The sequence below is a fragment of the Cebus imitator genome, unplaced genomic scaffold (genome assembly GCF_001604975.1).
Source record: "Cebus imitator isolate Cc_AM_T3 unplaced genomic scaffold, Cebus_imitator-1.0 Scaffold397, whole genome shotgun sequence".
Lineage (NCBI taxonomy): Eukaryota > Metazoa > Chordata > Mammalia > Primates > Cebidae > Cebus > Cebus imitator.
This window is the reverse complement of record NW_016107712.1, coordinates 123,654-136,752: the sequence shown is the minus strand read 5'-3', so window position 1 is coordinate 136,752 and position 13,099 is coordinate 123,654. Positions and strand designations below refer to the sequence as shown.

The 13,099-nt window shown below is 39.0% G+C and overlaps 3 protein-coding genes across 7 annotated transcripts in view; 1 reads left to right on the top strand and 2 right to left on the bottom strand.

Annotated features, from left to right (window-relative positions):
• Positions 1 to 9,932, bottom strand: part of SLC9B2 (solute carrier family 9 member B2) — a 52,760-nt gene extending 42,828 nt beyond the window's left edge. For 3 of the 5 annotated variants that reach the window (XM_017508641.2, XM_017508644.2, XM_017508643.2), the window contains exon 1: positions 8,675 to 8,767. The gene's annotated coding sequence lies outside the window, so the exon portion shown is untranslated. Of the gene's footprint in view, positions 1 to 8,674; positions 8,907 to 9,669 lie in introns of those variants that run through there. The other 2 variants (XM_017508642.2, XM_037731410.1) reach the window with 2 other exon arrangements.
• LOC108289238 overlaps positions 6,161 to 13,099 on the top strand; it is a 23,318-nt gene continuing 16,379 nt past the window's right edge. The window contains exons 1-2 of the mRNA XM_017508639.2: positions 6,161 to 6,210; positions 8,679 to 9,414. Of these exons, the coding sequence (XP_017364128.1) occupies positions 6,161 to 6,210; positions 8,679 to 9,405 (777 nt within the window). The 3' untranslated portion in view covers positions 9,406 to 9,414. The remainder of the gene's footprint in view (positions 6,211 to 8,678; positions 9,415 to 13,099) is intronic.
• The window catches only part of BDH2 (3-hydroxybutyrate dehydrogenase 2), a 22,431-nt gene continuing 21,199 nt past the window's right edge, over positions 11,868 to 13,099 (bottom strand). Inside the window, exon 10 of the mRNA XM_017508648.2 lies at positions 11,868 to 12,191. Coding sequence (XP_017364137.2) covers positions 12,138 to 12,191 — 54 coding nt within the window. The 3' untranslated portion in view covers positions 11,868 to 12,137. The remainder of the gene's footprint in view (positions 12,192 to 13,099) is intronic.

Sequence of the window (13,099 nt, the reverse complement as noted above, 5' to 3'; positions counted from 1 at the left end):
TTCCATTTCTAAAAGACCATTTACAACACAGGTCTCACTTGAGAAACCAACTTAAATTTAAGAAACTTTCAAAAATGTTACTTTTATTTAAAGTGACCATGTTCACAGTATTTATTATTCATAATCATTGGGTCTTGAAATTACGAAAATGACCTTTGAAGGGGCATAAAAATATCATGGAACCCTCATTAGAAAGTTTATTCTCCTTACTCATAGAGAAGTTCCTAAGGACTCACTCAGAGCCCATTAACCCTTATTTTGTTTTTGTTTATTTATTTGTTTTTTGAGACAGAGTCTCCCTCTGTCAACCAGGCTAGAGTGCAGTGGCACAATCTGGGCTCACTGCAATCTCCGCCTCCTGGGTTCAAGAGGTTCTCATGCCTCAGCCTTCTGAGTAGCTGGGATTACAGGTGCCCCCATCTTGCCTGGATAATTTTTTGTATTTTTAGTAAAGAAGGGTTTCACCATGTTGGGCAGGCTGGTTTCAAACTCCTGATCTCAGGTGATCCACCTGCCTTAGCCTCCCAAAGTCCTGGGATTACAGGTGTGAGCCACCGTGCCCAGCTCTCATTTTGAAAACAATTCTAATGACTTTGCTCCTTTGTTTTTTAAACCCTAAAAGATTAGATGTTAAACATTAAAATTCAGGAAGAGATTGCTGTGATAGAGGCAAACTGAGAGCAGCATTAGTGACTGATGGCGGTGAAAGAGATGAAAAAGACAGCAATCTAAGTAATGAATGTGGGGATAAATACCTTTCCACAAGTGACATTTATAATATTGTCCTGCCAAGCACCTTTCCCCTCACCTTTTTTGGTTGTTACCAAAAAATGTAACTTCTTTTTTCTTTTTTTTGATTTTCTTTTGTGAAATCCATGCCTACTCTATTCTCCATCCATGTGGTCATGTGAGATTGTCATTCGGACCTCCCCAACCCACGTGCTCCACCAATGATCCAGGGATGAGGATCATTGACAGGGCTGTTCAATAAGGAAACTCCTTCCTCTGGTTACACTGATGGTTCCAGGCATGAGGACTGACACATATCTCGCCAATAAGAGTCAGCTTTGGGTATTTACTGGAACCATTGGAAAAGAGCTCTCTTTCTGTTTGGGTTCCTAAACCTAGTCTTGCTAGTGAAGACACTTGTGATACCCAAGAAAGCCTTCCAAAGAATGAAATGACTACAGAGCAAAGAAGATTCTCAAAGTGGAAAAGGAGAAAAACTCCAAATTAAATGTACAAACAACCAAATGTTGTTGGTACATCCAGAAGCAGCTATGTTTGAGTTAGGTAAGCCAATAAATTCCTTTTATTAAGCCAGTTTGAGTTGGGTTTCTGTCACTTGCCACCAAATGAATTCTCAGTAAGAATCTTCATACCTGAATTGGCCCTGAAAGATGTCCTGTATAATAAATAATATTTGGAAAGGTGATTCTCACCTGTAATCCCAACACTTCAGGAGGCTGAGGTGGGTGGATCACCTGAGGTCAGAAGTTTGAGACCAGCCTGGCTAACATGGTGAAACCCCGTCTCTACTAAAAATACAAAACTTAGCTAGGTGTGGTGGCGGGCACCTGTAATCCCAGCTACTTAGGAGGCTGAGGCAGGAGAATCGCTTGAACCCAGGAGGCAGAGGATGCAGTGAGCCGAGATTGTGCCAGTGCACTCCAGCCTGGGCGATAGACTGAGACTTTGTCCACTTCTAAAAAAACAAAACAAAACAAAATGTAATTCTCCATCTTCAAGAAAATACAAAGAAAAAGTTATGTAAGTATATTTTCTGCTTAAAAGGCACTAAAATAGATAGTACAATTTAGAGATTTTATTTAAACAGAATGTTAAACTAAACAAAAATCTGCTATTTAATAACATAGGTGTCAGTTATCCAGAAAATTAAGTGAAAAGCTTTGTTTTTCAACAGTGCTGGTAAAATGAAATATTGTAGGCAATGAATCTTAATTATTTTCTCATTGTATTCATGGAAATCTTTTAAAATCCCAACATTAAACTACTTCTTTAGTACCAGAAAAGGTACAAGAGAACTGTAAAGAATTTACCTGAGATACTAGGTGTCTGTGATAGAAAAATTAAAAAGTAGGAGAAATATAGAGAAACTAGATGGTTTCTAAGTAATTAAGAATCACAGACTAATGGAATGATAAAAGTTGGGAAGGCCTTTAGAACTTAACTAGGCCTACCTCTTTAATATTTCAATGAGGAAATTAAAGCTTAGAGACGCTAAATAGTTTTTCTCAAATAATATGGCCAATATCGGCCTCAAGGTAAAACTATAAAAATTTGTATAATGAGATAGTTCTCTAATTTATATCTTTGACTTCATGTCATTTCTACCAAGTCACTGCATTACATTTTTTAGTTTGTTATAATATTTTGTTTAAAATCCTATTCACATATGCATACACAACTTTAAGTTTGAAAACACCATGCTGAAAGCAAATGTAAATATTTTTATTTTCTACCTTGCATCATGTTCAGCTTTACACTTTCCCATTTTTACAAATGTTACAGTTTATTAGAAGCAAAACGAGTTATTAATCCATTTAGGTTGTACAATATTGGTGGCAAAATGAATGGAATGTCTATTTGCATGACAAATTTTGTTTATATATTTTGAATTATTAGTGCCAGTGTGGTGGCTCACACCTGAAATCACAGTACTTTGGGAGGTCAAAGTGAAAGGATTTCTTGAATCTAGGAGTTCAGGACAAGCCTGAGCAACATAGCAAGACACTGTCTCCACAAAAAAATTAAAAATTAGGAGGGCATGGTGCTGTGCACCTCTAGTCCCAGCTACTTGGGAGGCTGAGATGGGAGGATCGTTTGAACCTTGGAGGCTGAGGCTGCAGTGAGCCATAATTGTGCCATTGCACTCAGCCTGGGCAACAGAATGAGACCTTATCTCAAAAAAAGAAAAATAAATGAATTATTAATCAATAGACTAAAGAGATAACTTGCCATTTAGGCATGTCTTAAGATTCTAAGAATTAAGGAGCTTTTGTTTTTAAAAAATTCCAGTTCAACTGTAATGTTTTGAGAGATTTTTGTATATCAGAAAATTATACTGAGAACTAGGAAGGCAAGGTATCTTTTAGACCAGGAGTTCCCAACCCCAGGGCCATGAGCTGGTATTAGGTGGTCTGTCAGGAACTGGTCCACACAGCAGGAAGTGAGCAGCAGGCAGGAGAGCCAGTAAGCTTCATCTGTATTTACAGCTGTTCCCCATCTCTAGCATTACTGCCTGAACTCCGCCTATTGTCAGATCAGAAGCAGCATTAGATTCTCATAAAAGCTCGAACTCTATTGTGAGCTATGCATGTGAGGGATCTAGGTTGCGGACTCCTTATAAGAATCTAATGCCTGATGATCTGTTATTCTCTCCCATCGCCCCTAGATGGGACCATCTAGTTGCAGGAAAACAAGCTCACGGTTCCCACTTATTCTGCATTATGGTAAGTTATATAACTATTTCATTATATATTACAACAGAATGATAATAGAAATAAAGCACACAATAAATATAACGTGCATGCATCCTCCCGAAGCCATCCCTGCCTTCCCCGGTCCATGGAAAAATTGTCTTCCACAAAACTGGTCCCTGGTGCCAAAATGATTTGGAATTGCTGTTTTAGATAAACACTATAAGTGCCTATATGCAGAAACAAAATATTTTTTTGGCTTCTGAGTGAAGCTATTGCGTTATTTAAACTGATAAATAACTTGTAAAGTATAGTAGAAAAACCTTGGTCTGTTTCCAATGGCAAAATTTTATAGGTCTTTAAATTCAATAAATAACATGAATTCAGTCAAGGTTCTATGGCTCAAATACAGAATTCAATAGAGGAGTGAGGTCTGGCCTAAGCCAAGGGACTTGGCTGTTATGACTAATGTGACTGCCTACTTGCTCCTCAGTTAGTAGGTGAGGTATTTTCTGAAAATACATGCAAAGGCTGCAGGCCATTCATGCCTTTCTCTAGCATACCCAATATTCAGAGTTTCCTATGGGACTGACACCCATATTTAGACACTCTCTTGGCTTAATTTGAACTTTATTTTCTAGCACTACAGACATATGCCACCAAAATTATAGAGCTATGAAATTAAATAAAGTTTTCTTGGCTGGACATGGTGTTTCAAGCCTGTAATCCCAGCACTTTGGGAGGCTGAAGTGGTAGATCACCTGAGGTCAGGAGCTCAAGACCAGCCTGGCCAACATGGTGAAACCCTGTCTCTACTAAACAAATACAAAAATTAGCCAGGCATGGTGGTGTGTGTCTGTAATCTCAGCTACTTGGAAGGCTGAGGCAGGAGAATTGCTTGAACCCAGGAGGCGGAGGTTGCACTGAGCCGACATCACAACACTGCACTCCTGCCTGGGCAACAGAGTGAGGCTCCGTATTGGAAAAAAAAAAAAAAAAAAAAAAAAAAAAAAAAAAAAAAAAAAAAAAAAAAAAAAAAAAAAAAAAAAAAAAAAAAAAAAAAAAGTTTTCTTAATCTTTTCACCCCACTTGAAAGAAAACTGCCCTTTTCAAGATCAAGAATAGAAGCAGTTCGATATACGTACCTGTTACGGAAATAAACAGAAAAAAAAAAAGTCCATTGACAGCAGTTGACTTTGGGAAGGGAAATGGAAGAGGAGTGGCTGGACTTTCATTTTTATTTTCTACATTATTAAGATTTAATAAGATTTTCTTATGTAATTTTAAATACTTTTTTTTTTTTTTTTTTTGAGATGGATTCTTGCTCTGTCACCCAGGCTGGAGTGCAGTGGCATGATCTTGGCTCCCTGCAACCTCCGCCTCCTGGGTTCAAGTGATTCTCCTGCCTCAGCCTCCTGAGGAGCTGGGACTAGGGGCACCAGCCACCATGCCCGGCTAATTTTTGTATTTTTACTAGAGGCAGGGTTTTACCATGTTGGCCAGGCTGGTTAAACTCCTGACCTTGTGATCCACATGCCTCAGCCTCCCAAAGTGCTGGGATTACAGGTGTGAGCCACCGTGCCCAGCCCTGGCTTTCATATTTTTAAGCCAAATACCTTTTCTCAAATGAAACCTTATCCTTAAATCCTACAAGTGGAACTAAGGTGGTGCTGCAGGAGCCCTGTCTACTCACCTCTGTTCCTTCTGGCAAGTAAAGCATACTGTGGAAACCATTTCTGTAAACATGGTTTCACATAGAGAGATATTTGTTAAATATTCTCTTTTTTCAAGTTATCTTACTAATCTAAATGTTTACAAGTACTTTCTGTAATATTCCAGAAGAAATAAAGGAACTATCAACTTGCGAATGTCCTTAGGCTCTCAGTCAAGTAAAACAGACTTACTGCTATCATTTCAATTACTACTAAATATGGATAAAGACTTTTTACTCTTGTTATTTGCTGTCTGTGATTTGGATAGGCTGACATTTAATGGGGTAATCTTATGCAGAATTTACATATATTGCTTGCTATGGTTTGAATGTTTGTTTCCCTCCAAAATTTGGATGTTGGAATGTAGCTGTCAAGGTAATAGTATTAAAGAGGGAGGTACTTTTGCGAAGTGATTAAGTCACCAACACTCAACCCCCATGAATGGGATTAGTGCTCTTCTAAAAGGGGTCGAAAGGAGCAGCCTAGTCCCTTTTGCTCTTTCCCTTCCACCATCTGGGAACATAGCCTTAGTCTCTTTTTTCATGTGAAGAAGACATGGGAAGAAGTCACCATCTTACAAGCAGAGATCAAGTCCTAAACAGACGTCAAATCTAATTGGCACCTTGACCTTGGACTTCCCAGCCTCCAGAACTGTGAGAAATAAATTTTGATTATTTATAAATTATTTACTTTGTGGTATTTTGTTACAGTAACAACAATAGAGTAAGACATTGCTAGAGTTCATGCCTTTGAAAGAGCATCACTGTGATTATTCAATATTCTATGTTGATTCTACCTTTCTGTTCATCTATTCATGTATTGAAAGTATAGGTTCTCAGTCTCATATCGTATTTCTATATAGAACATACAGAAACATTCCAGTTTCTGTACTTGCTTATCAACACTGATCTAATTCTCATTTCCCTAAAGGAGCCCTACCCAGCAATGAGGAATTCAGATCAGGCTCAGAGTAGGGCTTAAAATTTTCTTTGACAATTAATTACCAAAATGACTAACAATGTTTCCCTGAATGAGACTACCTTATCTGAAAGCCTTAGGTGAGTCAAATACATGGGGCCAAGTTACCAAAGGAAAACAATCACTGTTTTGAGTGTAATCTTATTGACTCATGAAGCAAAACACTATATAATGAGATATGAATAAAAGGAAATTGCCCCTACATAAGAAGGGATCCATTACTTGCTTTCATCCTTTCTATTCTCTCTCCTCACCAAAGGGAAATGTATTTATTAAAAGTTTATTATTTCTAGGCCCACTAAAATCAGAATCTACAAAGTCTGAATCTACCCCAAGTGGGACAGACATGAATTATTGACTGTCTAAATGCCAAGTGTTCAGGTAGGCCAGTGGGTCCCTTCCCCAGCCCTTGGGATAAATCAGGACTTGTCTAAATAAATCCCTGTAACAGCATTCCTTATTGCCACTTATTGATTAAGGACTGAACATGATTCATTTCTTGCCATTGGAATTTGTAGGCAAGACTATTGGGGCACATTAGATAAGATTTTCCTTCCTAATAAAGACAGAAAAGAAGAGGAAAATTCTCCCCTCTTTTTGTTTTTAAATGACCAAGTGAAGAGGCAAGGGAAGTTGGGGTTGTAGATGGGTTTCTTGGGACAATTCCAGCAGCCAACATTTACCCATGAAGAAAAGGCAAGATTAGCCAAACAAAGAAAGCAACCTAGAGCCCAGATATTATTGAGCTACTGAACAAACCCCTGACCCACCTACCTTCAAACATCTTCGTGTATGAGAAAAGTAAATTAGTATTTTTGAACGGATTTTTGGTTGAATATGCTGTTATTTGCAGCCAAAAGCATCCTAACCAATACAATAGGTGATCTTGCTGTAGAACCATCCCGGAGAACCCCTGATGAAGAGTGATAATGAGGAACCTCTGGCTTATAAACTCTAGCTTCTACCTCTCTACCTTCTTGATATAGTACAAAATCATCACAGAGGATGAATGATCAGAGCACTGCCTTTGTGTTGAAATTTCTCAAAAATGTCCAGAAAGTAACATTTTAGAAAGTTAAAAATTAGTGCCAAGGTTTTTACTGTCATTCTTTTAGTGAACAGAAATTATTTGGATTGTAAGATTATATATTTCCCGTCCTCTACCCTGAAGTTAAATTGTAATATTTGAATACTGAATGAAGAAAAGTTGGACTTACAAACATTTCGTTGTTTTCCAAATTTCTACTCATGAAACAAAATAATAACAAAATATTACTACCACTGCTGCCTGGAGTTTCATTTCTTGCTTTTTCTACTTGAAGAAATTCAAAATCTAACTCAAACGCCACTTTCTCAGTATTTCTAACTCCAATATTGACAAACTCCCTCATTTTCCTCTCTGAGGATTCATTCATTCATCCATTCATTCAACAAACAAGAGCTATTATGCCCTTGTTATGTCCTAGTCCTTGAGCTGAGGATTCAGAAGTGAACAGTTTTACATAGTTCCTATATTTAGATCTCGCAATCTAGTCAGAGAATGACAAATGATTCCTAAGCAATCGTAATGAAATATGGTTAAGTTTCAACTTAAGACACATGCAATAACAACTCTATCCCTTAACAAGTTTCATTTTCTTTTCTTTTTTGAGACGGAGTATCACTCTGTCACCCAGGCTGGAGTGCAGTGGAGTGATCTCGGTTCACTGCAACCTCTGCCTCCTGGGTTCAACTGTTTCTCCTGCCTCAGCCTCTAGAATAGCCGGGATTATGAGCGTGCGCCACCATGTCCAGCTAATGTTTATATTTTTAGTAGAGATGGGGTTTCACCATGTTGGCCAGGCTGGTCTCGAACTCCTGACCTCAGGTGATATGCCCACCTCGGCCTCCCAAAGTCTTAACAAGTTTCTGTGGTGCGTTAAGCACAAGAGTAACAAAGATGACTACGAGGCAGTCTGTCCTTTAAGGGGGGGTGATCAGAGACTGATATGTGTTTACCAAATTTGTTTCCTCTTCTTCCTGGGCCTACAGTACATTTCCAGTCTCCCTTGCAGGTCGGTGTGGCATGTGACTGAAGTTTGGCCAATGGGATGCGGGCATAAAGAGTATGTTATTTCCAGTCCTCGGCCATAAGAAACAATCTTCATGCAATCCTCTACATAGCTTCTCTTTTTCTGTCCGTTGCCTAAGCACTCCAAGGTCTTAGGGGATGGCAAAACCGTAATATAAAAGGAGTTTCGGTTCCTGAATCATTGAGTAGAAGGCCACCAGCTGAACACGTGAAAGGACTTGACATGAACGAAAAATAAGCCTGAACTACGTTGAGCTACTGAGATTTTTTACTTTATCTCTTAAAGCAGCTATTGTTGTCTTAAGGTTATATTCTCCAGTCAATAGCATTTGATGATTCTTAGCACCTCAAGAATGCTAATCTAGTCCACAAAGGCAAGACCCTCTGGTTAATCTGAGAACTAAAATAAAAGCAAGCAAGAAAAACCCACGCCAACACCTGACAAGAGTAAACACACGCGCGCGTCACGTTACTGAGTGAACAAACAGAAAAGGCTGGCCCTTGCTCTCGTCCCCAAACCAGCAGGCCTACAGGGTATCCACCGCGGGCGCTGGGTTTATTTTTACCCTTAGTGTCTCGGGGCCTCCCACTTGGCAGTCTCCAGCGGAGTCGACCAGGCTCAGTCGGATTAGGAAACAGGCTGTCAGGAAGGCAGCGGAGCCTGGTCTTGCCACCCGAGCGCTGGGGTTCCCGGTTTGCGCATCGTTCCAAGCTGAGCCGTGAGGCAGCGAAGATTGCAGATAAACGGCTCCCGGGCGCGGCACCGCGTATAGGCGGGCGTGCCTTTCGCGCACACCCTCGGGGCGAGTCAGCGCAGGGAGGTCCGACCCGTCGGCGCCCGTACAGGATCTGGAGCAAGCCCGGGTTGGTCTGGGGCCCGCAGCGGTCGCCCCGTGTGCCCTCCACCGGGTTTCGGGTCGGGCAGCGGGCAGGTGGCGCCATGCCAACCACGGGCCCACATCCTAGGGCCTCGGAGCCGCACCGCGTGGCCTTTCAGCTGCTTATCCTCACTGGGCGGGTCCGCGGGCTGCTGCTGCCGGGACCAGCGCGCTCCCGGGGAAGCTTCCGGGAAAGCTCACCCAGGGAGCGCGGACCCAGGCGCCGAGTCTTCCCGGAGATGATCAGACCCGGCGCGAGGAGCGCAGCGCAGGCTCCCTGGGACTCCGCGGCGCAAGAGGGGCAGCCAATTGCTTATAGTTGCTGAAACCAACCTGTAAGTTGTATATCAGTACTCCACCTGTGAGCTGTGCTTTTTTTTGGAAGTGTCTTCTCAGTTGCGGTGGGAAGATAGGATTCCTTCTTAAGGTGACCAATTAAATGGCGAGATGAAAGACTTGTTCTGCGCCCCCCCCCCGCCCTTTATCGATTAACACCTCCAGTGTGATTCTATTTAACTGTTATTTCATATTTGTGTCTTCCTTTTCTCCGTATTTCCTCTTCTGTGTGTGTAGACGCGCGCACCCCTTACCTGTTTTTCACTCCTGTAAGCAAGTGCCAATTTTAATCACCGCTTTTCAGGCAAGGGAGACTATCCTCAAATTTCTCCACCAGACAGAAAGCATTCATTCTTGTCTCTCACGTCCTCTTTTGTGATGAACCTAGGTTCCATCCAATACCCTTCAGATCATCTGAAACGATTGTTTTCCTAAACTGAACTCTTCCTCTCCTAAAGCTTGCAAAAATTTCTAGCGGCATTCAGCTTCCTCTTACCACAGGAATGACATATATTTTTCCTTTTAGTCTTATGTCCTTCATTAATATATCACCTGATTTGATTAACATGACTTTGGGGAACATTGAATTTTTTGGCTAGATTTTACTTCGTTTTTATTGCTGATAGTATTTATAAACATGTTTTACAGTTTATGGTCAGCTCCAAAAAAGACTAAGTTAGAGCATTTGTTAATGTTGGAGCCCATTTTGTAGAATGCATTGTACATTTTTTAGAATTAATTTGTTCACAGCTATACATATATTATACATGTATACCTACTCACAGCATAAAGTATTTCATAGCATATCTGAAAGAGTCAGTGTCTAGAATTCAGTAGAGAAGTTACAGCATTTTGATTATGATACACAAAAAGACACCCAGGTGATTTAGCTTAACTCCTTAATTTCCCAAACCAGAAAACTAAAATCCAAGATAAATTGGGTGACTTGGTCTAGGTCACAAACCACAGTTATCCATAATTCAGTATGTAATGCCTGGTCCAGAACCACAGAGATATTCTTATAATCAATGGACTCTTTCGGAATGCTAGTTAAAATATCCTTTTGTGTGAATTTTAACCTACCTTTTATCAACGGCATGATATTCTTACTCATACATAAAGTGTTGTCTTTTCATTGTCCATTTCAAAATTTTCCTTGTTAATATTAAACTTTTAGGAAAAACAGCTAAGAGTAACTGCACATTTATTATCTCAGTGTTCATCATACCACTTGGTTCTTTGAGGCTGCAACAAGTAAAAAACAAACATAAAACCCTTAAATTAAAATGAAAAGACTTTGCCCTGACAATGTTATAGAATTATTATCCATAAACTTTTTCTTGAAAATTTATTTTCTTTAATTACATGTTTCCTGTTACATGATTTATAAATTTACATTTGTTTATCCAGAGACTATGTCCAAATTTTATGACCTCTTGTCTGTTACTCTGGAGTTTGATGAAGAAATCTGTACTTAATCTAAAATAGAAATCCCTCAAACTGAAATATTGTCAGTTAGCTAACTATATATTTCTTAGGCCCATGTCATGTATCATTGGTTATTTTAATAAAGATTGTTTAGACGGAGAAAATAGTATTTAATAAGGGATGACATCCATTAAGTATAAACCCTGAATTATTTTTCATAATGTAACAGATTGACAATTTAGAACTCCTTTACTCCTTTTACTATAAGTTATTGAAGCCAAACTCCTTCCTACCTTTACTGTTCATTTATGATGGTGTAAAATTTTAACATTAGGATCTACATACAGAACAATGCAGAATTATATAAAAATATTTGAACAATGAAAAATAGAATAAAGTGGAATTATTATTTAGCTACAGGGTCTTGCTCTGTCACCCTGGAGTGCAGTGACATGATACTTCCTGCCTCAGCAATCCTCCCTATGTTAACCAGGCTGGTCTTGAACTCTTGGCAGCAAGTGATCCTCCTGCCTTGGTCTCCCAAAGTGCAGGAATTACAGGCATGAGCTATCCTAGTTCTGAAATTACTATCTTCTTCCTTAAAAGAAGCAAAAAACAAAAAACGCTTTTTTCTTCATATTTACATTTTAATTCTATATGCTGCAATTGGCTGTTTGTATCATCCAAAGTCATGTGTTGAAATCCTAAACCCCAATATGATACATTAGGAAGCGGGCCTTTGGGAGGTAATCCGGTCATACGGGTAATGCCCTCATGAACACGATTTGTGTCCTTTTAAAAAGACACATAAGAGTTTGCCTTTTTTCCCTGCTCTTGCTATGTGAGGATGTAGCAAGAAGATCACCATCTGCAAACCAGGAAGTGGGCCCTAACCAGATACCATATCTGCTCACATGTTGATCTTGCACTTCCTAGTCTCCAGACTGAAAAAGAAATGTTTGTTGTCTATGACACTCAGTCTATGGTAATTTTTTGTAGCAGCCCAAAGTGACTAAGACAGATTCTTACAAATTGAGGTTTATTTTAAAAACTATTCTCTCGCAATGAGTTCAACACTTTTATTTCATTTCCTTACAGTGACTTTAGAAGAGATTACAAAGGTATTAATACACTTAAAAAATCAGACTCTTGCAAACAGGGACATTATTAAAAAGGGCTTATTTTCATTAACATGTCATTAATAGGAAAGAGATGATTGGCGAGTTTTCTTCATAACCAGATTCACCGCAGACAGGAAGGGGCTGCCTTCCTTCCCACCACAGAAATCCTGAAATCACAAGCTCCAGCCTCCGTCAATGATGACAGGGTTACCAGTTACATAAGCAGACTGCAGTGATAAACACAAGGAGACAAAACAATTAACCAGGTTTGATACAGGCTGTTTTTTCAAATTTTCCTATGACTAGGATAACTACACAATTTACTCTTGTCCTAACAGGACACCTCGCTTAAACACTTCATTCAGGGAAATCCAAATTAAAGTTTGGTTGATTCAGAACTGCTGAGTTCTGTGATCTGGAACTAAATGGCTTCTGGCTGGTGCCTAAGCATATGTCACTGTGAGGTGTTCGGTCTCAGAATCCCAAAATTAAGGAATGGTGATATATAGCCATTTCCCAATTAGGATATAGGCTAAATGCACATTTTCATTTTAAAACTCAGAACTATTGAAAACTAGCTAAATTTTATGCCACTAATAAACTTTTGAACATGTGTATCAGTAATAAAATGGTCATATTAATGACCAGTTTTTAAAAAAAAAGACAGCATATATTTAGTTAGTCAATATAAGTAGATAATTCCAAGAGCTGAAGCATACTAAATGTTTTAAAAATTTACATGAATAACTATAATCTATTAAGCGATACAAATATTCTATATTAGTTTCAGACATACAAATCTTTATAAAGCGAAAGGATTTAAAAAATAATTACTGGTTTATTCCCATAAATTATTCATTTTCTAAAAGTTAAGGCTGAAGTGATCTTTTTGGTAGGAGCTTTAAAATCCTTTAACTTAAAATGGATAATAAAGACTCAATCAGTTCTAAACTCATCTAAAGCCCAAAACAATGGAAGAGGAAGTACGGACAATCATAATAAATAGAGAAATTTTAAGAGTTCAATATATAAAAGTTGGTAATATTCAGTAGGTGAACTAGGGAGTTGTTAGGCACTTTACCAAATAAATGCCTCCAGCTCCCCCAATTTCTTTTTTTTTTTTTTTTTCCCTTTT